At 42.8% G+C, this 23,217-nt stretch overlaps 1 protein-coding gene across 7 annotated transcripts in view; it reads right to left on the reverse strand.

Annotated features, from left to right (window-relative positions):
- Nucleotides 1-23,148, reverse strand: part of Fam149b1 (family with sequence similarity 149 member B1) — a 41,331-nt gene extending 18,183 nt beyond the window's left edge. For 3 of the 7 annotated variants that reach the window (XM_037208629.1, XM_037208628.1, XM_028879695.2), the window contains exons 1-7: nucleotides 22,921-23,128; nucleotides 18,161-18,265; nucleotides 16,777-16,906; nucleotides 12,994-13,136; nucleotides 10,919-11,035; nucleotides 8,973-9,140; nucleotides 3,984-4,171 (exon numbers count right to left, since the gene is read on the reverse strand). In XM_037208629.1, the coding sequence (XP_037064524.1) occupies nucleotides 3,984-4,171; nucleotides 8,973-9,140; nucleotides 10,919-11,035; nucleotides 12,994-13,136; nucleotides 16,777-16,906; nucleotides 18,161-18,265; nucleotides 22,921-22,967 (898 nt within the window). In that variant the 5' untranslated portion in view covers nucleotides 22,968-23,128. Of the gene's footprint in view, nucleotides 1-3,983; nucleotides 4,172-8,972; nucleotides 9,141-10,918; nucleotides 11,036-12,993; nucleotides 13,137-16,776; nucleotides 16,907-18,160; nucleotides 18,266-22,920 lie in introns of those variants that run through there. The other 4 variants (XM_028879700.2, XM_028879696.2, XM_028879697.2 and 1 more) reach the window with 2 other exon arrangements.
- Between the last annotated feature and the right edge of the window lie 69 nt (nucleotides 23,149-23,217).

Below are 23,217 nucleotides of genomic sequence, written 5' to 3' on the forward strand. Positions count from 1 at the left end.
ACCAAAGCTACACAGAGAAACCCTGTCTCGAAAAACCAAACAAACAAAAACAACAACAAAAAAAAACATATAATTTATAACAAAATCTTTATATATCTAATCATATAACCCATACAACCCAGTCCTTCTAATATTAAGAATTTGCCTAGAGAAATGGAAATACATACCCCTAAATTCTTGTACATTAGTGTTTGTTAATAGCTCAAGTGGGAAGCAATTCAAATGTCCATCAGTAGGTAAATTGATAAAATGTGGTTTCATGAACTAATGTCCAGGAATGAAAGGAATGAGACACACAAGGGAGATGGATAAATCTAAAATCATTATGCTGAGATGGAAGAGCCGACACAGTGAGTGACCTGCTGTCTGTCACTGCAGTTTGAGTGGATGGCTGTGTAAATGGAGTGAGATGGTGTACTCTGTCTCAAGTGTTCTACTGCTGTGAACAGACACAATGATCACAGCAACTCTTACAAAGAAAACACTTAATTGGGGCTGCCTTACAGGTTCAGAGGTTTAGTCATTATTGTCATAGTGGGAAACATGACAGTGTTAGGCAGGCCTGGTGCTGGAGAGGTAGCTGAGACCTCTATCTGTGTCAGCAGGTGTCAGGAAGAAAGTGTGACACTGGGCCTGGCTTGAGCTTTTGAAATCTCAAACCCCACCCAGTGACACACTTCTAACAAGGCTACACCTACTCCAACAAGGCCACGTGTTCTAATCCTTTTAAATAATGAGCCTATGGGGTTCATTTTCATTCAAACCACTACATTCCACTCCCTGGCCCCCTTAGGCCTGTAGCCATATCATAATACAAAACTACATTCAGTCCCACTTCAAAAGTTCCCATTCAGTCTATCACAGTCTCCACATATTCTTAGTTCAAAGTCTCTGATACTCATGGTCATCTCTTACTATAACACCTGTAAAGTCAAAAAGAAAAAGGAGATCACATACTTCCAGCCTACAATGGCACAGGATATCCATCACCATTCCAAAAGGAAGGAAAGGGAGCATAGTGAGGAAATACTGGACCAAAGCAAGACCGAAAACCAGCTGGGCAAACTCCGAATTTCCATGTCTGATGTCAAAGTCCTCTTCAGATCTCCAACTCCTTTCAGCTTTTTGACTGTAACACACTTCTTTCTCTTGGACTGGTTTCACTCCCTATTAGCAGCTCTCCTATGGCTTGGCATCTATAACATCTTGGGATCTCCAAGGTAATCTAGGCTTCACTTTCACAGCTTCATGCAATGGCCTAAGCCTCCATTCAGGGACACCCCTGACACATGCCTGGCCTCAGCAGCTTTCCTTAGTTGCTTCTTGACTCTAAGGCCAGAACCATGCAGCCTAAGCTGTCAAGTTCTCCTGCTTGCTGGGACTAGAATATGGTCTCTTCATTCAAATACATTTTTACTAGCTTTCTGTAGTTGATGGTATCCTTTAACCAGGCTCGCCTAGAACTCAGAGGTCGACCTGCTCTGCCTCCCAAGTGCTGGGGTTTTCTTTAATTCCTTTTCACAAACTGGAAGCTTAGCTGGGTGGGGTCTTGCTCTGAGGTCACCACTCCCTTTATTCCACTTAGCATCAGGCTTTTCTTTAATCTGTTTATACTTCCTGGAGCTCCTTTTCTCCTCAAACTGTATATATTGTATTTTTCCTTGCTCAGCTTGCTCCTTTTCATTACTGATCTGCATAAGGAGGTCCCTAATAACCACATGAACACAGTCAATACTAGGCTGTCTGGGAATCTCCTCTGCCAAAGCTCTTAATCCACAACTCTTCAATTTAGTCTCAGGCACTTTTTTTTTTTTTTTAAAGAAAGCAGCCACATACATTCTTCACCAAAATGTTACACGAATGATCTCTAGGCCACATGTTAGTATTCTCCTCCTCTGAACCCTCTTGAGCCAGGCCTCCACAGTTCAAACCACCCTCAGCACCACTGTCCTCCATGCTCCTACTGGGAGGCCCACTAAGCCCCACTGAAAGCACTCATCTGCTTTCCTAATCCAAAGTCCCCAAGTCCATATTCCTCAAAACAAAAGCATGGCCAGGCCTTTCACAGCAATACCCCAGTCTCTGGTACCAACTTCTGTCTTAGTTAGGGTTTCATTGCTGTGAAGAGACATCATAACCATGACAACTCTTATAAAGGAAAACATTTAATTGGGGCTGGCTTACAGGTTCAGAGGTTTAGTCCATTATTGTCATGGTGGGAAACATGGCAGTGTGCAGGCAGACATGGTGTTGGAGAGGTAGCTAAGACTTCTACATTGGCATCAGTAGGCAACAGGAAGAGAGTGTAACCCTGTGCCTGGCTTGAGCATTTGAAACTTCAAAGCACACCCCCAATGACATATTTCCTCTAACAAGTCTATACCTACTCCAACAAGGCCACATGTCCTAATCCTTTCAAATAATGCCACTCCCTATGAGCCTATGGGGCCATTTTCATTCAAACCACCACACACTCTGTCTGGCTTCTTTCAGCAGAATCATCTTTTGGTAATAGATGCAACACATAATAACAGAAGGGAGGGTTTATAAAGGGTACCAATTATTGGGAGTGATGGATGTTCACTGTAATGACTGTAGTGAAAGCTTCATGGTATGTACATAGAATAGGACTTACCAAATTGTACACTTGATGTGAAGTATCTCTGTGTTAGTTACTCTTCACTGTGACAGTCTAAGAAGCACATGCCACTTACATGGTTTTTCTCACAGATATGTTGGAGGAGAAAGTACAAGCTCTATCTGATGACCACAGATGAGGCCTCATTACTGCCCCATCTATTCTCAGATATTTACTAAGTTCTCTGCTAGTTTCTCTCTGAAACGCCACCATTAATCAGACTCACTTGGATATAATATACAAAGCATATTTGGTATCTACCTAGTTTCTGGCACACAGCTCCTAAAACTCTTGGAATCTTCAAAGCAGCAGTGTCTTTCTGAGAAGATGGCTGGTGGTTGGGAGAGTCTGAATAATTTCAGGATGGGTGTGAGGAGGAGCAGTAACTGCCAGGAGGAACCAACAGTGTGACCATGTCTGAAGTTTTAGCCATACTCTTGACTTTTGTGAAGAGAGGAGCTGAGGCTTGAGTTCATCATCGATGGCCCATTACTTCATCAGTCCTGCTTACACAAGGAGGACTTTATGAAAACCCAAACAAACGTCTTCTTCAGAAGACCTTCCCAACTACTCAGGTACTTGGAGGGCGGTGTGGCTAAGCCCTTCCCTCCTCCTACACTGTCCTATGCGTCTCTTGTTGGGCTGTTCATCCACATCCTTTGTAGTAATCTTCCTAAGCCAGCAAGCCTAAGTCGTTCCCTGAGTCCTGTGCACCATTTTAGCAAATTAATCAAACCTAAGGAAGAGTCCCATGAATTCTAATTTTGGGATAGAAGTACAGGTCACCACCTGAGACTTCCAAGTGTCATGTGAGGTATGAGGTGGAATAGGCTGTGGAACTGAGCCCTTGTGGGATATAAAGCTATCTTCCAGGTAGTGTAAGAATTCAAGCATAGCACACTCAGATGGCGTGTGAGACTCCATGGCAGAATCTATTAAGTATGTGTGGGAATACTCCTACACATTTGGTGTCAGAAGTGTTGTGATGTGTGGGAAGATAGAAAAACATTGGTTCCTGCTATCTCTCATACCCAGGAACTATACTAATAAAGCATTTAGCCTTGACTTCTTAGAGTCAGACCTGGTAGCACAGGCCTGTAATACCAGCAGCTTGAGAGGCTGAAGCAAGAGGATCACAAGTTCAAGGTCTGTCTGAGTAATTCAGTGAGACCCTGTCTCAAAATTAAAAATAAAAAAGGGCTGTCTTGTAACCTGGTGGTGGTGTCTGCCTAGCACACACAGGGTCCTGGGTTTGGCCAGCACCACAGTCACACACAAAAAGACTGACTGGGATTTGTAAATCATAAATAATTATTTTTCACATTGGTTTCATTAGGATCCTTACCAGAAGCAAATCCCTCCCAGTGACTACGTGTCAACTGCTCCATACAGCCCACAACCTTGCTCCACACGTTGTCAAAAACATAAGCAAGGACATCCTCTTTCATGCAGTAAAATGGAGCAATGGGAGGGTACCCTAATTTCTGTTTCTCTGTAGCTGCTTCTGACTTGTTTCCATGAAATCCCTCTTCCCTGGAATAGAAGCAAGAGGGAAAGATTTCACGATTATTCTTCCCGGAGCCCCACCATTTCCTTTACACTCACAAGTGTGCATGGTGCGCCCGCTCCACCCTCCTCCGCACCCAGCAAATGGAGCACCTGAAGATGCCTTGGGAAGGAAAGGAGTTCTCAGTAGAAGAGACTGGATTCCTTCTTTTAACCGCACCCTGTCTTAGTGCCCCACAAAAGGAAGGTGGGGACTGAAATAGAGCGGAAGTCCTCTGGGGTTCTAATGGAGACTCTATGCCTATAAGCAGGAATTCCCAGGGAGCCAACCTATCTGCTTCTCTAAGGGAACTATCAACAGCCTGGGGCTGGGGGAGGGGAGGCTAGCTGACACTGTGTGCATTTACCATAGACCAGCAGTTCTCAACCTGTGGCTCCAGCCCCATATCAGATATTTATATTACGATTCATAACAGTAGCAAATTTAGTTATGAAGTAGTAACAAGATAACTTTCTTGTTGTTTTGTGTTTTTTTAAGACAGGGTTTCTCTGTGTAGTTCTGGCTGTCCTGGAACTTACTCTGTAGGCCAGATTGGCTTGGAATCACAGATATCCTCCTGCCTCTGGCTCCTGAGTGCTGGGATTAAAGGTATGTACCACCATTGCCTGGCACAACAAAATAATTTTATGGTTGGGGTCACCACAACATGAGAAACTGTATTAAAGGGAAGTTTAAACTGTATTGGGGAAGTTGAGAACCACTCCCATAGACTATTATAAAGTAGGACAAAGCAAGTTCAGGAAGTGGCTGAGGAATGGAAGAAATATTCCAGGTTCCTACAGTAAGACTGTCCTCAGGCAGCAGGGTCCCCAGACCAAAACAGGCAGAAAAGAGGTCATGCAGGGCAGCTACCTGAGGAAGAATTAGCTTGGCATTATAGCAGGCTAAGAGGATCAGAACGATTGTGCTGAACTGTATTTACTTTATTTAATTTTGAAATGTTATTTTTGAGGTAGGGTCTTGCTGTGTAGCCCTGACTGGCTAGAACTCACTATGTAGACCAGGCTGGTTTTCAATTTGTTGTGATCACACTTGCTCCTACCCCCCAAATGCTGGGACTGTAGGCATGTGCCATCATTTGGTGAAAAACTCAAACTGTATAGAAGGGCTCATAGTGAAAGGATGTCTCCTACATCTCTGATTCCTGGTCCCCATCACCAGAAACAAATACTCTATACTGTTCCAGAGAACTAATCACATTACGTGTTACACTGTACCTCATTCTTTATTTACCAGTGCATTTGGAACTGTTCTATCAGTACAGAGCAGCCTGTCTCTTAGAGAACAGTTGGAGAATTCCAGCAGCTGCACCCATGTACCCAACTAGCCAGGCTTTTGACTATGGTAGGTACTGTAATTGTTGAACAGTGTTTCGTCTCATGGGTGATTACATCTGTAGAATAGATTCCTGTAAATACAATTAGTGAGGTAAAGGGCATCTGCTTTGCAACTTGAAAGATAAGGTCCACCACCCTCTCAAGCGGCTCTATGGTCAACAGTGAAGAAGATGCCTTTCATGTATTCCCTTGAGGTCCTCTCATCCTGATGGAGATCACAGCATCTCATTATGGGTGGAAATTTTATCTCTAATGGAAACACAGTTGAATTTAAAATGTTTGTTCTGCTCATAAGAACTTTCTGTTTATGTCCTTTTCCTGTTTAGTCCTTCGTCTTTTCCTCATTGATGTATGCATTAAACAAATTCATTCTATGAATGTAGCACACATATTTTTGCCTAGCTTTTTGACTGTTTCTTTTTCCTACGCAGAAATGCCATCTAACATCATCATTTAAAACTCCTTATATGATTCGTAGATTTTGTATTAGGTTAAAAATGCTTTTGAGGCCTAGAGTGGTGGCACATGCCTTTAGTTCCAGCAGAATCTTGAAGGCAGAGTTAGGATTGAGGCCAGTGCTGTCCGAGTGTCAAGTTCCAGGCCAGGTCGGGCTATCTAGTGAGCCCTTGTCTCAGAAAACACAAACTAAAACAACCCTTTAAAAAAAAAAAAGTCTTCCACATCTGCTTTCTAAGCCTACACAATTTGATCTGTCATGTGCAAAGTTTTATATATGAAATTTAATTTGACTTTTTCTAGAAAGAATAAGTTAGGAATGTTATTTTTTCCTAGTTTTTCTACTTGTACAAAAGTCATTTGCTTAAGTTATCACATACACATTTCCTGAGGGCATTTTCACTTATATTATGACCTTCAATATTTTCAGTTAGGAGCATTTCTTTTCTGTGGTATTGGAGTTTCCGCCCATGAAGGATCTTCTGCATGCTGGGCAAGTGCTCTACCACTGAGTTACAGCTCTGCTTTTAACTTTTTATTTCGAAACAATGTCTCACCAGGTTGTATACGCTGGCCTGATCTTCACTTTGTAGCCCAGGCTGGCTTTGAACTTGTGACTCTCTTGCCTCAGCCTCCTGAATAACTGTGACTACAGGCCTGTCCTGTAGACCCAGCTTTAGTTAGGAACATCCTAAAGGCCCAACTACTGTGTGTGTCACTTTACAAGAAGGTATTTTGGTAGTATCTCTAATATGGCTGCCTTTTGAAATCTTGCCCATACTCCCTGGAAATTCACTTGGGTTTACTCTTATCGGAAAAAGGGGAAGGTGTCCTAGGACCACACATCAGCCATTTGTATCACATTTTAAGTTAGTTCAGTCAACTTCATCCTTCATAACTTAAGAAGAAGGACCAAAGGGGAGGACTTCTGACTTGAGAAAAAAGCCAGAAGAAGTAGATGACAAAGCCTAGGGAAAGAGTCTCTAGAAAATCAAAAGGCACCTCCTCCAAATTCCTTCCACCACGGAGCTAGCTCGGTGTGTTTGATACAGCAGTCTGTCTGTCTGCTGCCTTCAGGGCAGGCTGTGTGCACACGAGTGGACACAAGAATGGACGTGGCAGGAGGAACACCACAACAAGAAGAAGTCTGGAATCACATGACACAATAACCAGCTCCAGCCACACAGCCACACGGTACTGGGACCTCCAGTGTGCTGTGATGACTACTGGTTCTAGAACTTTTCTTCTTTTTAAAACAAGGGCACACTCCCCATTAATTAGTTTTGTGTGTGTGTGTGAGTGTGAGGGTGGGTGTGTGCATGCTATGGGCCACATGCAGAGGTCAGAGGTCAACCTTGGGTGTCAGTCATTCCTTCCACCTTGGTTGAGACGGGCTTTCTCTTGTCCACTGGCAGGTATGCCATGCTAACTGGCCCAGCAGCTTCTGGAGTCTCTCGTCTCTGCCCCTCAACTCCTGTGCCAGTTCTGGACTGGCAGCATCTGCGCTAACATGCAGTTAGCCACGTGGGTTCCAGAGATGTGAACTCAACTTGTCAGGAGTGTCTGTCTCACAAGCACTCTGCCCACAGAGCTAGCTCCGGAGCCCTAGTTAGTTATTTTTGAGACAGGCTTTCACATTACCCAGGCTGCCTTAAGCTTTCTCTGTAGCTGAGGATGGCCCCTCTGATTCTCCTCACCACTCCTGAATGCTGGGGTTACAGGCAGGAGCCACCACCCCCAGTTTATGCAGTGCTGGGGACTGAAGCCAGAGTTTTGTGCTTGTTGGGAAGACATTCTACCAACTGAGCTATATCCCCCATAATTAATTCTAGAACTTTTAAAGACTTAGAAAAACAGTTTACACTTCAAAGAGGTAGCATGCAATATGATGAGATTACTGATTTAGAATCAGATGAATAAGGTTTGGATTTAACTTTACCTCAGATAAATTACTTAAGCTCTCTGGTTCTCACCTATTCCTTGTATAGGTAATACCTGTTATATGACTGCTGTCAGAATATAAGTGGACATAAATGCACATTATTAATTGTATAAACTATATGTATCCTTTTAAAATAAGAATTAGAGGGCTGGAGAGATGGCTCAGAGGTTAAGAGCACTGACTGCTCTTCCCGAGGTCCTGAGTTCAATTCCCAGCAACCACATGGTGGCTCACAACCATCTGTAATGAGATCTGGTGCCCTCTGCTGGTGTGCAGGCAGAACACTGTATACATAATAAATAAATAAAATCTTAAAAAAAAAAATGTAAAAAAGAATTAGATGGGCATGGTGGCACACACCTTAAATCCTAGCATGTGGGAAGCAGAGGCAGGCAGTTTCTATAAGTTCAAGGGCAGTCAAGGCTACAAAGTGAGACCCTGTCTTAAAACAACAATAACAAAAATAAAGCAAGAAAGTTTATTTTAAATAAACAATGTTTCACATCTCTTCAACTACTCTTTGAAGTTTCAGTTTCCACTGGTGATAATTTGTAAAACAATAAAAAAATCAAATCATGTAGAGAAAATTAGTCACTTAAAAATCTCTGATCTCGAGCCAGGAGGTATTGGCACCTGCCTTTAATCCCAGCACTCAGGAGGCAGAGGTAGGTGGATTTCTGTGAGTTTGAGGCCAGCCTGGTCTACAGAGTGAGATCCAGGACAGGCTCCAAAGCTACACAGAGAAACCCTGTCTCGAAAAACAAAAAAACAAAAAAACAAAAAAACAAAAAAAAAAAAAAAAGAAGAAGAAGAAAAATCTCTGATCTCAGGAAAAGGCAAAACACAAGTGAAGAAGGAAGCTACAGAGGGAAGCCTGGTGTGCGGAAGCAAAAGGACATGAGCTCTGCATGCTGGAGCTACGGGAAACAGATCTCAGTGTACAAACATGCTTCCAGGTGATACCATAGCACAGTCAAGAAAGCAGATGCTGATACACAACACAGAGTAAGAATCTTCAAAGACAGTACTCACATATCCGTGTGGTCGAAAGCTAGGTACTCCTCGATTATTCCTTCAGAAAAGATTATACAGTCCACCTCTTCCCCTTCCACAGCAGACAAGCCAGAGGGTTTACTGGTGGGAGATGCTTTATGAGCATAAGAAGATGAAAAATGTAACTTCTTTCCCCTTATACCAAATCTAGGAGAGGGAAGAGAAAGCAGTATTAACGACACATTAACACAGAGCTCTCACACGGCGAGTAACTTAACTCTCGGAACAGCCCCTTTGTCCTGCCAATACTTTCCTGAACTATTCTGAGTCCTTTTTTCCCCTCAAGTGCTGGGGGATTACACTCAGTACCTTGGTCATGCTAGGTGATACTGCCTGGCTCTGATTTGCATTTCTCTTCTGATGCTAACGCTGAGCATATTTTCATACACCTCACAGCCATTCACAGGCCTTTAGAGAAACCATCTATTCACACCATCTCTTCTGTCCATTTTCAGTAAGGCTGTTTCTTATTTTTGAATTGTAGAAATTCCTTAACTTCTGGATACTAACCCCGATTAGACAGATGATGTGTGAACACTTTATACTACTGTATATATTCTTCCCTTCCTTTGATTATTTGTACACAGAAATTTGGCCATTTTTTGCTTTTGCCTATGACATTATATCCTAGAACTCACGGCAAACCCGTGTCCTGGAAGCACCTCCTGTGTTTCACTATACGGTTGTTGTTTTGTGTAAACCATGGCAGTGGCTGACTTCGTTAACCAGGAGGTGGAATCTAGCTTCCCAATAGCATGCTCCCAAAAGTATCTGTTGAAATGTGTATTTAAGGGGCTGGAGAGTTGGCTCAGAGGTTAAGAGCACTGCTTGTTCTTCCAGAGGTCCTGAGTTCAATTCTCAGCAACCACATGGTGACGCATAACCATCTGTAATGAGATCTGGTGCCCTCTTCTGGCCTGCAGGAATATGTGCAGACAGAATACTATATACATAATAAATAAATAAAAAAAGAAAGAAATATGTATTTAAGATAAACATAGTGGCACATGCCTTTAGTTCCAGCACTTAGGAGGCAGACAGGGAGATCTCTGTGAGTTTGAGTTTGAGGATATCTTGGTCTACACAGTGAGTTCCAGGTCAGTCAGGGCTACAAAGTGAAACCTTGCCTAGACACAGCCCTTAAATTACCCTAAGTAGAAGAATTATCTCTGCAAACTCAACTTTTCATGTTCTTTAATGGACTGTGCTTCTGTAGCCTGACACCATCTTCTAATACTTTAACTCCCTGGACGACCATAGCTTAGTCTATTTTGTGTACTTTGTAAGTGTGTTACGCCCTTGTTTAGATTAGGAAGTTGAAGACTGTAAATGGTATCACAGGCACCGTGCTAGGTGTCAGTCAGACACACAAATGGTGGCTGAGTGCTTATGTGTGGCTTCCTTCCAGTCCCAGAACACATCCAGAACAGAAAGTGGACCAGCCCCATCTAGAGCATTTACAGAATGAAAGACAGCTGACATGGGAGGACAGCTGAACGAGAGACAAGAAGAGTGACAGATAAAAACAGAGCTGCAGGCAGGGCCAGCTTATAATTCTGTATTTTATCTTCAAGGCAATGGGAATCTACCAGAAGTTTCTTTTTTTTTTAATGCTTATAATTCTGTATTTTATCTTAAAGGCGATGGGAATCTACCAGAAGTTTTTTTTTTTAAATGCAATGTGGCAAATTGATAGGATTTTTGTAGAGAATCTTAGTGGTTGATAAACCTTATTTTATGGCAACCTGGTATGTTAAACTAAAACACTTTTATTTAGGACACTTTCCTGATAGAACAAAAAGTGGCAAACAGCAGCCCCAGCACACACGTCTGAGGACCTAGGTTTTGCTCTTCTGTGCCATCATCCCCCAGAGGAAACATCACCGAGCACGAGGAGACTGAAGTCTGACATCAGAAACACTTACATGGTAGACTCTCTCTCTTGAGACAAGGCTGCTTCATGAGAAGCTGACACAGCAGAAGGCGATCTGGGGTACAGTCCATAGCCTTCACTCGGAGTGACTATCTGCCGACCTAGAATCCTTCCAAAGAACAGACACAGTGAAGAACCTTCACTTGACATGCATGCAAAATCTGAGCACTACAGCAACGAATCTGATGGATCTACATAGACATCCTACAGATTCAGTCAGATATTGATTGAGAATGACTTCCGAGAGGAAATGTGAGTTCTTACTCAGCTATATTTCCCTTTAATAGAACTGATATAGAAAAGACAGAGTTATCGCCCAGTTTAAAGAAAAGTCCAAGGAAAGTTAGGGATGTAGCTCAGTGGTAGAATACTCGTCTAGACTGCAAGCATCTGGGTTCAATCGCCAGCACATGCTGCACACTCTCCTCCCCAACCCCATGAGAGGATGAAGGCCTAGAGAAATTAGTGAGAACTATGAGTCATGTTCTTTCCTTTAAAATTATTTATTTAATGTGCACTGGTGTTTTGTCTGCATGTATGCCTATGTAAGGGTGTTGGATCCCCTGGAACAGGAGTTACAGACAGTTGTGAGCTGCCACGTGGGTGCTGGAAATTGAACCCGAGTCAAGCAGCCAGTGCTCTTAATTGCTGAGCTACCTCTAACCCATGAATCATATTCTTTTTTTTTTTCACCACTAAAATATTTTAATTGATATGTATACTTATGGGGATTTTTATAATAGCCAATGTAATATTTAAATACTTTCTTTTTTATCAATCATATTCTTAATAATTTAAACAGAAATTTAAATACATGCAGTAGTGGTACTATTGTAGTTTCTCAGGGAACAGTATGTGTGTCCTTTCAAGTACATGAGAATTACTTGAAGACAATGGTATAAACAAAACATTTTCTGACCATTTTGTTTAAAACAAAGGTTTTCTGGAATGCACTGAGATTCAGAAGCCAGTTACTGATATAGATATTTTACCTGGCTTGGGACGTGATGGCTCACGTCTGCAATCCCAGGCCCTTGGAGGTGAAGGGTAGGAAGGATCAGAAGTTCAAGACTGTCAGCTCACATGCAAAGTTCAATGCCTGGGGCTGGAGAGAGGGCTCAGGGGTGAAACGCACTTTCTGCTCTTGCAAGAGGACCAGGTTCAGTTTCCAACATCTACACAGCAGTTCACAACTGTTTGTAACTCTAGTTCCAGGAGCTCTGGCCTCCATGGGCACCAGGCATATGTGCAGTACATATAAATACATGTAGGCAAAACACTCATAACATATAAGGAAAAACTTTTTTTTTTTTTTTTTTTTTTTTTTTTTTTTTTTTGAGACAAGGACTCACTAAGTAGCTCTGGCTATCCTGGAACTCACTCTGTAGACCAGGCTGGCCTCAAACTTCCAGAGATCCACCTGCCTCTGCCTCTGAGTGCTGGGATTGAAGGCATGCGCCACCACGCCCAGCTAAGAAAAAATATTTTTTTAAAAAAAGGAAGTTCAAGGCCGACCTGTGCTATCTGAACCCTTGTCTCACACATACATAGGCACATTTAAGAAGGCTTTACTGCTAGCTGGGTGTGCTGGCACACGCACCAAGGAGGCAGAGGCAGCAGACAAATGAGTTCAAGACCAGCCTGTTCTACATATGAGGCCTGGTCTCAAAAAACAAAAAAAAAGTTTGTTTAGTTAGAATGATATGTTGGCATGTTGGTGATTAGGATAAGTCCAAAAACTTCTATGAACTTGAGTTTTCTTTCGGCTGAGGCTTTACACAACATGGCTTTAGATAATTTCATCACAGTCATGTACATTAAAAGAAAGAAAGAAAAAAACATAAAAAACCTGTGTTCAGGCCAGGTAAACCTTTAAATCCCAGCACTCTGGAGACGGGTAGGTGGATCTCTGTGAGTCAAGGCCAGTCTGGTCTACATAGTGAGTTCTGGCCAGCCAGGGTTTCATAGTGAGACCCTATCTCAAAAAATTAGAAAACTCCAAAGCTCCTAGGGTTCCGAGTTCAAGATGTGAGAGGCCCCCAGCCGACACTGCGGCCTGCCTGGTACCTGAGGTGAGGAAAGCTGGACGCCCACTGCTGGCACTCCTTCTGCAGACTGTGTGTGTGCACACTCAGCTTCTGCTCATACAGGAGCTCGTCGATGGCCGTGAACATTGCCTGGACCTTCTCAGTGGCATTTTGGTCAAGTTCCTAGAAACAAACACCGCCCCCCAAACATTTAGATGAGCTATTAAGAATGTATTTTGGTGAACTTCTATACAGTCAGATTAGCTATTCTGAACCTGTGGCACTTTACATTTGATTTTATACCTTCACTATCAAATACATTTTTATGCACTTGAGTCATTGAGATGTCTAGACTTTGTGTTGGATTAATTTGGGTGTCTGCCTTTTTTTGGCAAGTTCTTTATAACGAAGTTTAAATTTAAAAAAAATCTGTACAGTGTTCTAGAGAATAAGCACCAGTGGGTAACACTGAGTTTTCTATTCATTTTTAAGCCGTTCTTAATAATGCTATAATAGCCGGGCGATGGTGGCACATGCCTTTAATCCCAGCACTCGGGAGGCAGAGCCAGGCGGACCTCTGTGAGTTCAAGGCCAGCCTGGGCTACCAAGTGAGTTCCAGGATAGGCGCAAAGCTACACAGAGAAACCCTGTCTTGAAAAACCAAAAAAAAAAAAAAAAGCTATAATAAACTATTTATTTATTTGTTTATTTCAGGCCAGGAAGTTGGCTCAGTGGGTAAAGGCACTTGCTGCCAAGCCCCAGAACCCACAGGTGAAAGGAGAGAACATCTACAAGTTGTCATCTTCTCTTTTTTGTAAAGACCAATTTATTTATTTATTTGTTTGTTTTTGGTTTTTCAAGACAGTGTTTTTCTGTGTAGCCCCGGTGCCAGACCCCCATAACTGGAGTTGCGGACAGTTGTGAGCTGCCATGTGTGTGTGTGCTGAGAATCGAACCTGGGTCCTCTGGAAGAGCAGCCAGTACTCTTAACCACCGAGCCATCTTCCCAGTCCCACACAAGCTGTCTTCTGACCTCTATTCTCTTGCCATAACATTTTTGCCCCAACATAGACACAGACACAGACAAACAGACATACACGCGCACGCATACATGAGTGTGGGGTTGGGGGGGAATATTTTAATCTCCAGCACTGAAAAATTAAACAATCATATTTTGCTTTGTTTTAAAGAGTTCATCTGAGACACTGTGTTTCTATAAAAGGAAAGCTAAATTAGAGAGCTTTTCACATCTCAGATGTTTCTGTTTCTTTTTATAAGGACCACTTACAGAAATACATTTGTTTGCTTCTTTGTTTCAGACAGGGCTTCTCTGTGTAACAGTCCTGGCTGTCCTGGATCTCACTCTGTAGACCAGGCTGGCCTTGAACTCACAGAGATCTGCCTGCCTCTGCCTCCTGAGTGCTGGAATTAAAGGTATGCACCACACCTGGCCAGAAATACATTTTTAAAGTAATTTAAAAATGAACTCTAGGGGCTGGAGAGATGGCTCAGAGGTTAAGAGCACTGCTTGTTCTTCCTAAAGGTCCTGAGTTCAATTCCCAGCAACCACATGGTGGCTCACAACCATCTGTAATGAGATCTGGTGCCCTCTTCTGGCTTGCAGGGATATGTGCAGACAGAACACTGTATACATAATAAATAAATAAATCTTAAAAAAAAAAATGAACTCTAAAAATTCACTGTACACTAAGCACCAAGAGGAAAGCGAGGGATGGGAAACGTGCACAAATTCAGAACCTGGAGATACTGATCACAACATGGTGCGGGGACTGTTTACGCAGCTCACTGAAGCCTCCTGACAAGGTGTCGGATTAAGTCACCAGGAGTAAAGTTTAATCCCCAACCCCCCCACCTGCAAGACTCCACTGACTGAGTCCTGCTCCTCTGCCCTGTCATTTCTCTTTCCTCCCCCCCAGAGCCGCCATCTTGGACCTCTCTTACCCACCCATCTTTCCGCAGTCCCAAGAACGTCTACCTTTGAAATATGAGTTTCTTCTCCTCTCAGCACTCTTAAGACTCTTTCTTTATGTGTGTGTGTGCCTTGCATGCCCACAGGCCAGGAGGGCAAGCACAGTACGTTTCCTCTCCCATCACTCTGTGCCTGTGCAGGGTCTCCTCCTGAGTCTGGGGCTGGAGTCTCAGCTAGGCTGGAAGGCAGCAAGCCAGCCATCTTCCTGTCTTCACCCCCACCAGAGCTGAGATTACAGGCATTTGAGGGGACACTCCGTTTGTTTTATGGATGTTGAGATCCAAACTCTGGTCTTGATGACATTAACCACTGAGCCACCTTGCCAGCCCCACTTTTGGGGCTCTTGCATAGGCTGCCATTTATCCGTCTGAGTTCTTTTTCTCTTCCTTCACACGATTACCTCTTCAGTCCTTCAATCTCAACCTACTACACAGCTAATGTTATCGTCTCAAGTCAACTCCCTTTATAACAGCCTGTTTCAGTGTCCTGCTGGAGTACTTTGTCAGTACCTTACACCCTTTGTCAGTCTCCTCATAGACAGACTATGTGAGCCTCACTCCACACCTACAGCAGCAGACAGATGTGCTCAAAGATTCCTAGATGAAACTAATAAAGCCTGAAAACCCAAATATTAAATACAGGGATGCTCTCATTAGGATAGGTTAACACCAAGAACTAGAATTATATATATATATATATATATATATATATATATATATATATATATATATATATATATATATATATATATATACTATTCTAGTTGAGAGAGGTGGAGGTAATACTAGTCATCACCATTAACAATGGCAAATGACAAAAGCAGACTACAAAATAGTATGTACACACATAATAGCCAAGGAAAATATACATACATGAAAAACTATTGGGAAGTGATTAACGATAATAATAATAGGTTTAAACAATTAGGCTTCTCTTCAAAGAGAGCAGCTAACTATATTGCTTATAATCAGTATGGTAGGGGCTGGAGAGATGGCTCAGTAGATTAAGGTGCTTGTCTCCAAAGCCTTAGATCTGAGTTCAGTTCCCAGAACCTATGTAAAGATGGAATTAGAGAAACAACTTCACAAAGTTGTCCTATAATCCTCCATACATGGACCATGGTACCAGCAGCCACACACATAACATGCATACATGCATACATATTTGTAAAAGAAAAAAAATAAGCCATGCATAGTGGCACATGCTTTTAATCTCAGCACTCAGGAGGCTGAGAAATAGGCAGGTCTGAATCAGTTTCAGGCCAGCCTGGTCTATATTCCAGGCCAGCCAATGCTACCTAGTAGGACCTTGTCTATTTGTGTTTTTGTTTTTGAGACAGGGTTTCTCTGTGTAACAGCTCTGACTGTCTTGGTACCCACTCTGTAGACCAGGCTGGCTTTGAACTCACAGAGATCACATGCTTCTGCCTCCCGAGTGCTGGGATTAAAGGTGTGCACCACCACCGCCCAGCTGGGACCTTGTCTCAAAACAACAAATAAAATAGTTGGGCATGGAGGTACATGGCTTTAATCCCAGCACTGGGGAGGTAGAGGCAGGTGGATCTCTGTGAGTTTGAGGCCAGCCTGGTCTACATACCAAGTTCCAGGATAGCTAGAATCATACAAAAATACCTTGTCTCAAATAAACAAGTAAATAAGGTGAAAAGTGATCAAGGAAAATACCTAAGGTTGACCTCTGGCCTCCACATATGTGTACAAGGGAAGCACACTCTTACATACCACCACACCACACACACACACACACACACACACACACCACACACAGTTCGAAGAGTGAAGGAAACTGCATCAGAATGATTAGCAGACAACTCACACCATATCCCCAAGAGAAGTCAGAGCTGCCTTCTGTAGAGATCCCTGTGCCGGCATAGCTTGGAAAAGCAGAACGTGAATTCCCGGTGTCAGTTGAGGTAAAAGGTGATTCTTGGGTGATGTCAGACTCACTAAATGGTTAATTTGAGAGAAAAGGAGAAAAAAAGAAAATTCTCATGTTTCCTCAGCAACTTATCAGGTGGTAGCATGTATACAATACATCTATAGAGGCAAAAAGGAACTTGGAATTCAAGCTCTGAGTAAAACCTACCTAATCTCTATAAATTGATGGCAGCTGTGCTGAATAATGCTCGTCAGTTCGTGATGGACTTGGATCCACCTGTCATGTGCACTCCTACCCACTGGAGATGCCATTTCCGAATGGCAGCAGAAGGTCTGAACTTGTTTAGTCCCTGCAATTCCTCAAGTACATTCACAGATACCCACCTCATTTAACCCTGCTACTCTAACCACCTGCTGCTGGTCTAATAACTTGCTGCAAAATTCACCGAATCTCAGTTTCATTTCCAGGTCTGAAACTAGATGTTGACTTCACAATTTTTTCTATGACAACACTGTCCTTCAGAGCTCTTGGAAGCTGGCCTCTTAACTCTTTCTTAGTAACTGCAGTTACTGTTTACTCAGGATTCATATACAACAACATTGTGTGCAGGTTTACATACTTTATCTGATTTATATTTACAGGACCATGTAAGAGATGTTGACAGTCTTTTTTTCTTGATCAAAACAACTAAAGATTTGTCAGTTTTACTGACTAGTTTCCCAAGAACCAACTTCTGATTGTTAATTTTCATTTCATTATCTATTAACTCATCTGCCCAATGTTAATCTAATAAATGGCTGTACTAGAATTAAAATCACATATCTGATCCCTTTTGAATCTAATTACTTAACAACTACATATTACTTCTGTCAGGCTGGAGAGATCTCTCTGACATTAAGCGCATGTACTTCACAGCACTCAGGTTAGGCAGTTCACATGGGGGCCTGACCTCTAGCCTCTGCTGGAACCTGCAGTCATTTGTACAAACTCACACATACACATACGGAATTTAAAAAAACTCATGCTGCTACTCCTGGAAAGTTATGAAAGTAAGTGTGATATTGTTTCCAACAGCTGTTCCAGAATGAAAATTAAATAGTCTTGAGGGGGGAAAATGTACACACACACACACACACACACACACACACACACACACACACACAGGCTGGCTTTGCAAACCTGAGCTCCAGCAAGCCTCCTGCCTGAGGCTCTCATAAAGATAAAAATTCTTGTTTTGTTTCACTAGCATGGGCATGGTCCTAATGAACAGATCCTTGCCACTAGCAAGTAATAAGCAAGCAAGCACGCTTTGTATTAGTACCTTTGAGAACTTGTATCTTTTTCATGGCTGTCATTGGTAGAGGAAATGTCATCCAGTTGCTCTGGAAGGGGATGATGGTTAAGAGCGTGCTTTGTTATTCCTTTCCTGTGAAGAGAAAACAGTCTTCTCTTTATAGTTCGTATTTCCTATAAAGCCATTGGCTTACAATTGTTTATTATTCTGTGTGTACGTGCATGTGAGGAGTGGGACCAGCTTGGGAGAGTCCCAGGAAGTGAACTCTCTTGTCAGTCTTCGTAGCAGGTGCTTTCTTTCACATGCGGAGCCGTCTTGTCAGCCCCCAGTAAAAATACTTATTTTTGAAAACTTACGTGTGTGTGTGCTTGTGCCTGTGTGAGTTGGTGTGCATGTGGTGCACACAGGGTGTCGGACCTCCTGGACCCTGAGTTACAGGCAACTGTGAAGCCCCGATATGGGTGCTGGGAACTAAACTCAGGTCCTCTGCAAGAACAGTAAGTGCTCTTCTGAGCCGTTGCTCCAGATCCCCATATACTTTGTAACCATGCCCACCATTAGAGAGAGGACAAAATGAAAGTGAACATTCCACTAACTGGGGTCTTGGCTTTGTTTACAAATATGGCACAATTCACTAAAATCTCAAACTATTCATTTCCTCTGAGAAGCCTTGGAGTCAGATCACCTAGATTTGAACACTGACTTCATCATTTACTTATCACAAGCAGTTGTTTAATCCTGTGCTTTAAGTGAAATACGTGTACTAGTGATTTATGAAGTGCATTTGCACATTAAAGGCCTGGGAAGACTTCCTATAAAGAAACTTGTAAGAAACTCTAACCTACCACGGCTCCTGAATGTATCTGACTAGAGAATTTCATGGGGAAATGATGCCTACTGTAGATAACTAGTTCTGGAAGACGTAATAACCGACACAGTCTATTTCAGTGGACAAGTCCAGCAGAAAATAGATTCCAGAGGAGCAGTGTCCAACAGAAATATGACAAAAAAAAAAAACCCACCATGAATGTCATTTTACATTTTCAGGTGGTCACATTGAAAAAAAGCACGCCACCACACCCGGCTTATATGCTTAGGATTGAACTTTTCATCTAAAAATGGCAAGCCAGGCCAGGGCGGTGGTGGCGCACACCTTTAATCCCAGCACTCGGGAGGCAGAGGCAGGCGGATCTCTGTGAGTTCAAGGCCATCCTGGGCTACCAAGTGAGTCCCAGGAAAGGCGCAAAGCTACACAGAGAAACCCTGTCTCGAAAAAAAACCAAAAAAAAAAAAAAAAAAAAAAAAAAAAGGCAAGCCAAGGCTGGAAATGTAGCTAAGCAATAAGCTTCCTAACATATGTGAGGCACTAAGTTCAATTCCCAGCACCAAAAATAGGGGGTAAGAGTGGGAGGCTGTATGTATGTATGTACTTCTGCTAAACGCTTTCCAACACCTACAACTAGTAACTGTTCGAAAAGGCTACTGCTTCAAAATGGACATCACTATCACATCTAAAGTAAAAAATTCCTTTGAATTTACTATCATTTATATGCACGTAATCCTTGTTCTTCACTCCTATGACTCCCTTTTGCAACTATCAAAACGGCACCAAGAAGAAGAACTACACAGGCTCAGCCATTTCAGCTCAGAAAATGCCTGGGTAGAGTTTTTTCACACAAAATGTATTTTCAAGTTCTCTGGTTAGAATTAATTATAATAACAAACTTGAGGTTGATGAGACTGCTCAGTGGGTAGAGGTCCTTGCCATTAAGCCTCATGACCTGAGTTCAATCCCCAAGACTGACACCATGGAAGGAGTGACTCTTGTAAGCTGTCTTCTGACCTCTAGATGTGTGGTATGGTGCATGTGCACATACACACATTAAATGGAATTTTAAAAATTAAAAGCAGATTTTAAGTCAAACCCTTTTGGGCAATGACTGTTTCTTAGTCTTCTTCCCTAAAGAGCTTATTGCCTGATTTGCTATTGTGTAGATAACATATTCCTTAGTAGATAACATGCTGGCGAAAAGGAAGGAGAGGTTCTTTCCTTTGTATGGCTCTTGCACCAAGTAAAGGTGGGAAAAGGCAGGGAGAGAATTACCACTTACTGAGGACCTACTGTCAGGGCCGTCCGTGCAAGGGGACCAATAGGTGCATTGGAACTCATGGAACACAGCGGGGCAGTTGGCAAAGCCATGCCTGAGTGAGCCTTGGAGAGGCAAAGCCCCGAGGACCTACGTGCCCTGAGGACCGCATGCTGTTAATGAGCATAGCTCTGATTGCTGCCTTCTCAGTCACCACATCCCTCATAATCTATGGGTTGCAGGAAGACTCTCAGAGGGTTTCTAGCCTCTCACTGGGCTTTGTTACTAGTACTAATAGTGATTGACTTTTTTCCAAGCTTTGCTGCTAGAGAAGATTAATGATGCAGCCACCACCCTTAGAAAGAATTTAGACATGTAGATTGTTAGTAAGGTTAGGATAGAATGTTTTTTGTTAATGGCTTTGAGGTAGAAAATCTTGGGGAACAATTTAAAGTTTATAAAGACACACTTTTTTTTTTTTTTTTTTTTTTTTGGTTTTTCGAGACAGGGTTTCTCTGTGTAGCTTTGCGCCTTTCCTGGAACTCACTTGGTAGCCCAGGCTGGCCTCGAACTCACAAAGATCCGCCTAGCTCTGCCTCCCGAGTGCTGGGATTAAAGGCGTGCGCCACCACCGCCCGGCAAAGACACACTTTTAATAGTTGAACAAGGGACTCATTGAGGTCAGGGAACAGGAACAATGGTAGCCTGGCTATTGCTGGCTGATGTACCTTTCTTGCTTGGATGGGTTGGTGATAAAGGGTGATGTTTAATTCCTTGTGCCTGTTTCTGCCCTCAGCTTCTTGATATAAAAAACTGTTGATGAGCGAGTATGCACCTCGAGGAGTTAAAGTTTGTTTTTCATATATAAAAGTTTAGGTTTGTGATTCTTTTAAGATTTTTTTTAAGGTTACCTTTTGAGATAAATAATAAAGTGATTGATTCTTTCTTTGTAACCACAAAATGTAGCCTGACAGCAAAACAACTAGCTGAGAAAATACCTTACTTGCTTACATCCTGTTAATCTATAACAAGTTGCTTGGGTATTGATGTATGTAGATTCTTGGGACAATTTATTTTTTATCTGTAATATGTAAAATGTTTAATCATGTAAGGGTTATGGAAAACATGCTGTGTTTTTTTTACTTGTATTCGTTGTAATCATCCACTTAAAAATAGAATGTAACCACATTGTAATTTTTATATTGCTTGAAAAATTTTGCTGGGGTATATAAGCTGTAAGGGAAAAAATAAAGTTAGTTAGAAGAAAAAAATAAGAATTTCCAGAGGGAAACATCAGGGTAGAAGAATAGAAAAGAAAAAGAATTGAGTAGAACAAGCAACAATAAAAATAAAATGCAGAACTAAGCTTTGGCACTCAGAAAAGTCCTCGTGTGTCTGTTTGTCTGTCCAGTAGTTCAATGCTCTGCATCTCCTCTCCAGTGTCTCTGACCTGCTGAAGCTTGCCATTCATCAACACCCTGGGTCAGATCCTGACATGTTGGAGGTGTGTGTGTCCCTCTTTCGCCGGCCCCAGAGAGTTCAGTTTTGCCTCCCTTGCCGGCCCTAGAGAATTAAGTTTTACTTCCTTAGACAGAAAAGTCAATTGAGTGATTAGTTCATCGCCTCTGTGGATCCCCTCAATTCCTGAGCTGCTAAAGGCTGGTTCTCACGGTAACAATAACCTACAGTGTGCCAGCTCTATGCTATCATTTAGGTATGCTTGTAGATATTATTTATATATACAGACAGGAAGGACCAGATTTAGTAACCTGACTAAAAGCTTCATAGCAAGAAAAGTGCCCATCCAAAATCTCAGGTGTGACTTTAATGAATGTTACTAGCATGCATAGCTAATATTTAGTAAGTGTATGGCTGCTGAAATTACTTAGTTCAGTGAGGGATAACAATGGGACTTGCCTTTTTAAAAGTTCAGACTCTATTGGCTTAAGATGTGGAAACTTTCTAATTTCATCTGAGAAATAGAAGCTAGTTATAGCCATCTTTCAGAATTGTTGGAAGGATCAAGAAACTGAAGGTTCTTTTGAAATCACAACATACCAGTAAGGCATTATCATTATCTGCCAAGTTACAACACTTTACTAAGGGTACAAAGCGTGTCTTTAGCTAAAGTGCTTGCTTTTTAGTCCACAAACAAAACTGATCCTTATTTGCTGGGGGGGGGGGGTGGTGAAGGCAGTGTGTGTGTAAAGTCTTGACAACAGGCTTTCGAAATGGATTGACACCTGGTTCGTACTTCTCAGCTGCACCATCTTCTAGATACAATCTTTAGATCAGTGATCTTTATCTGTGGGATGTGCAGAGTCGGTCTCCTAGTTTTGCTAACACATTCAAGCAAACAGCTTTGCATAGTGTTTGGAACGAAGACACGTTCAACTTTATTGTAGCATTCGGCTATTATCCTGAGTGGGGCCAGGAGCACTGTGGGAACAATAAGTGCTTCTGGAGATCCACTCCCTCAACTCGTGTAGTAACAGCCCACAAGACAGTCTTAGGATAGCACGGATGACACTCTCAGCTGGGGACCCAAGGACAAGAGACAGCTTCCACCAGGGCTGGGTAGAGAATTAGCATACTATTTTCTCGCCTGAGCCCTGGGAAAGGGAGGGAGAGAAGGACTGAGCAAGGATGGTCCCTAGAGCTCTCGCGGCCCAGTTCGGGCGAGCTGAGCAATCCACTCACAGCTCCACGCTCTGTGGCACGGCCTTCCGAGTGTATCTGGAGATCATCCTCCGTTTTCTCCTCCGCGGCAGGGGCGGGCAAGCCAGGGCGGGGGCTTCGGGGCCTGGCCCTCCCGCCGGCTCCGGCCCGGCCCCCTCCTGCCACCTACCGGCCCCGTCTCGCCCCGTCTCGCCCCGTCGCCTAGATTCCGGACCGCCACCTCCCAGAGTTCCCTCTCTATAGTCTTCCGACCTGCCTCCTTCCTCTCCTGAGCGGAAGTGACGGAAGAAAACAGCACCGTCCAGAAATTGGCTCCGA

The sequence above is a fragment of the Peromyscus leucopus genome, chromosome 9 (genome assembly GCF_004664715.2).
Source record: "Peromyscus leucopus breed LL Stock chromosome 9, UCI_PerLeu_2.1, whole genome shotgun sequence".
Taxonomy (NCBI): domain Eukaryota; kingdom Metazoa; phylum Chordata; class Mammalia; order Rodentia; family Cricetidae; genus Peromyscus; species Peromyscus leucopus.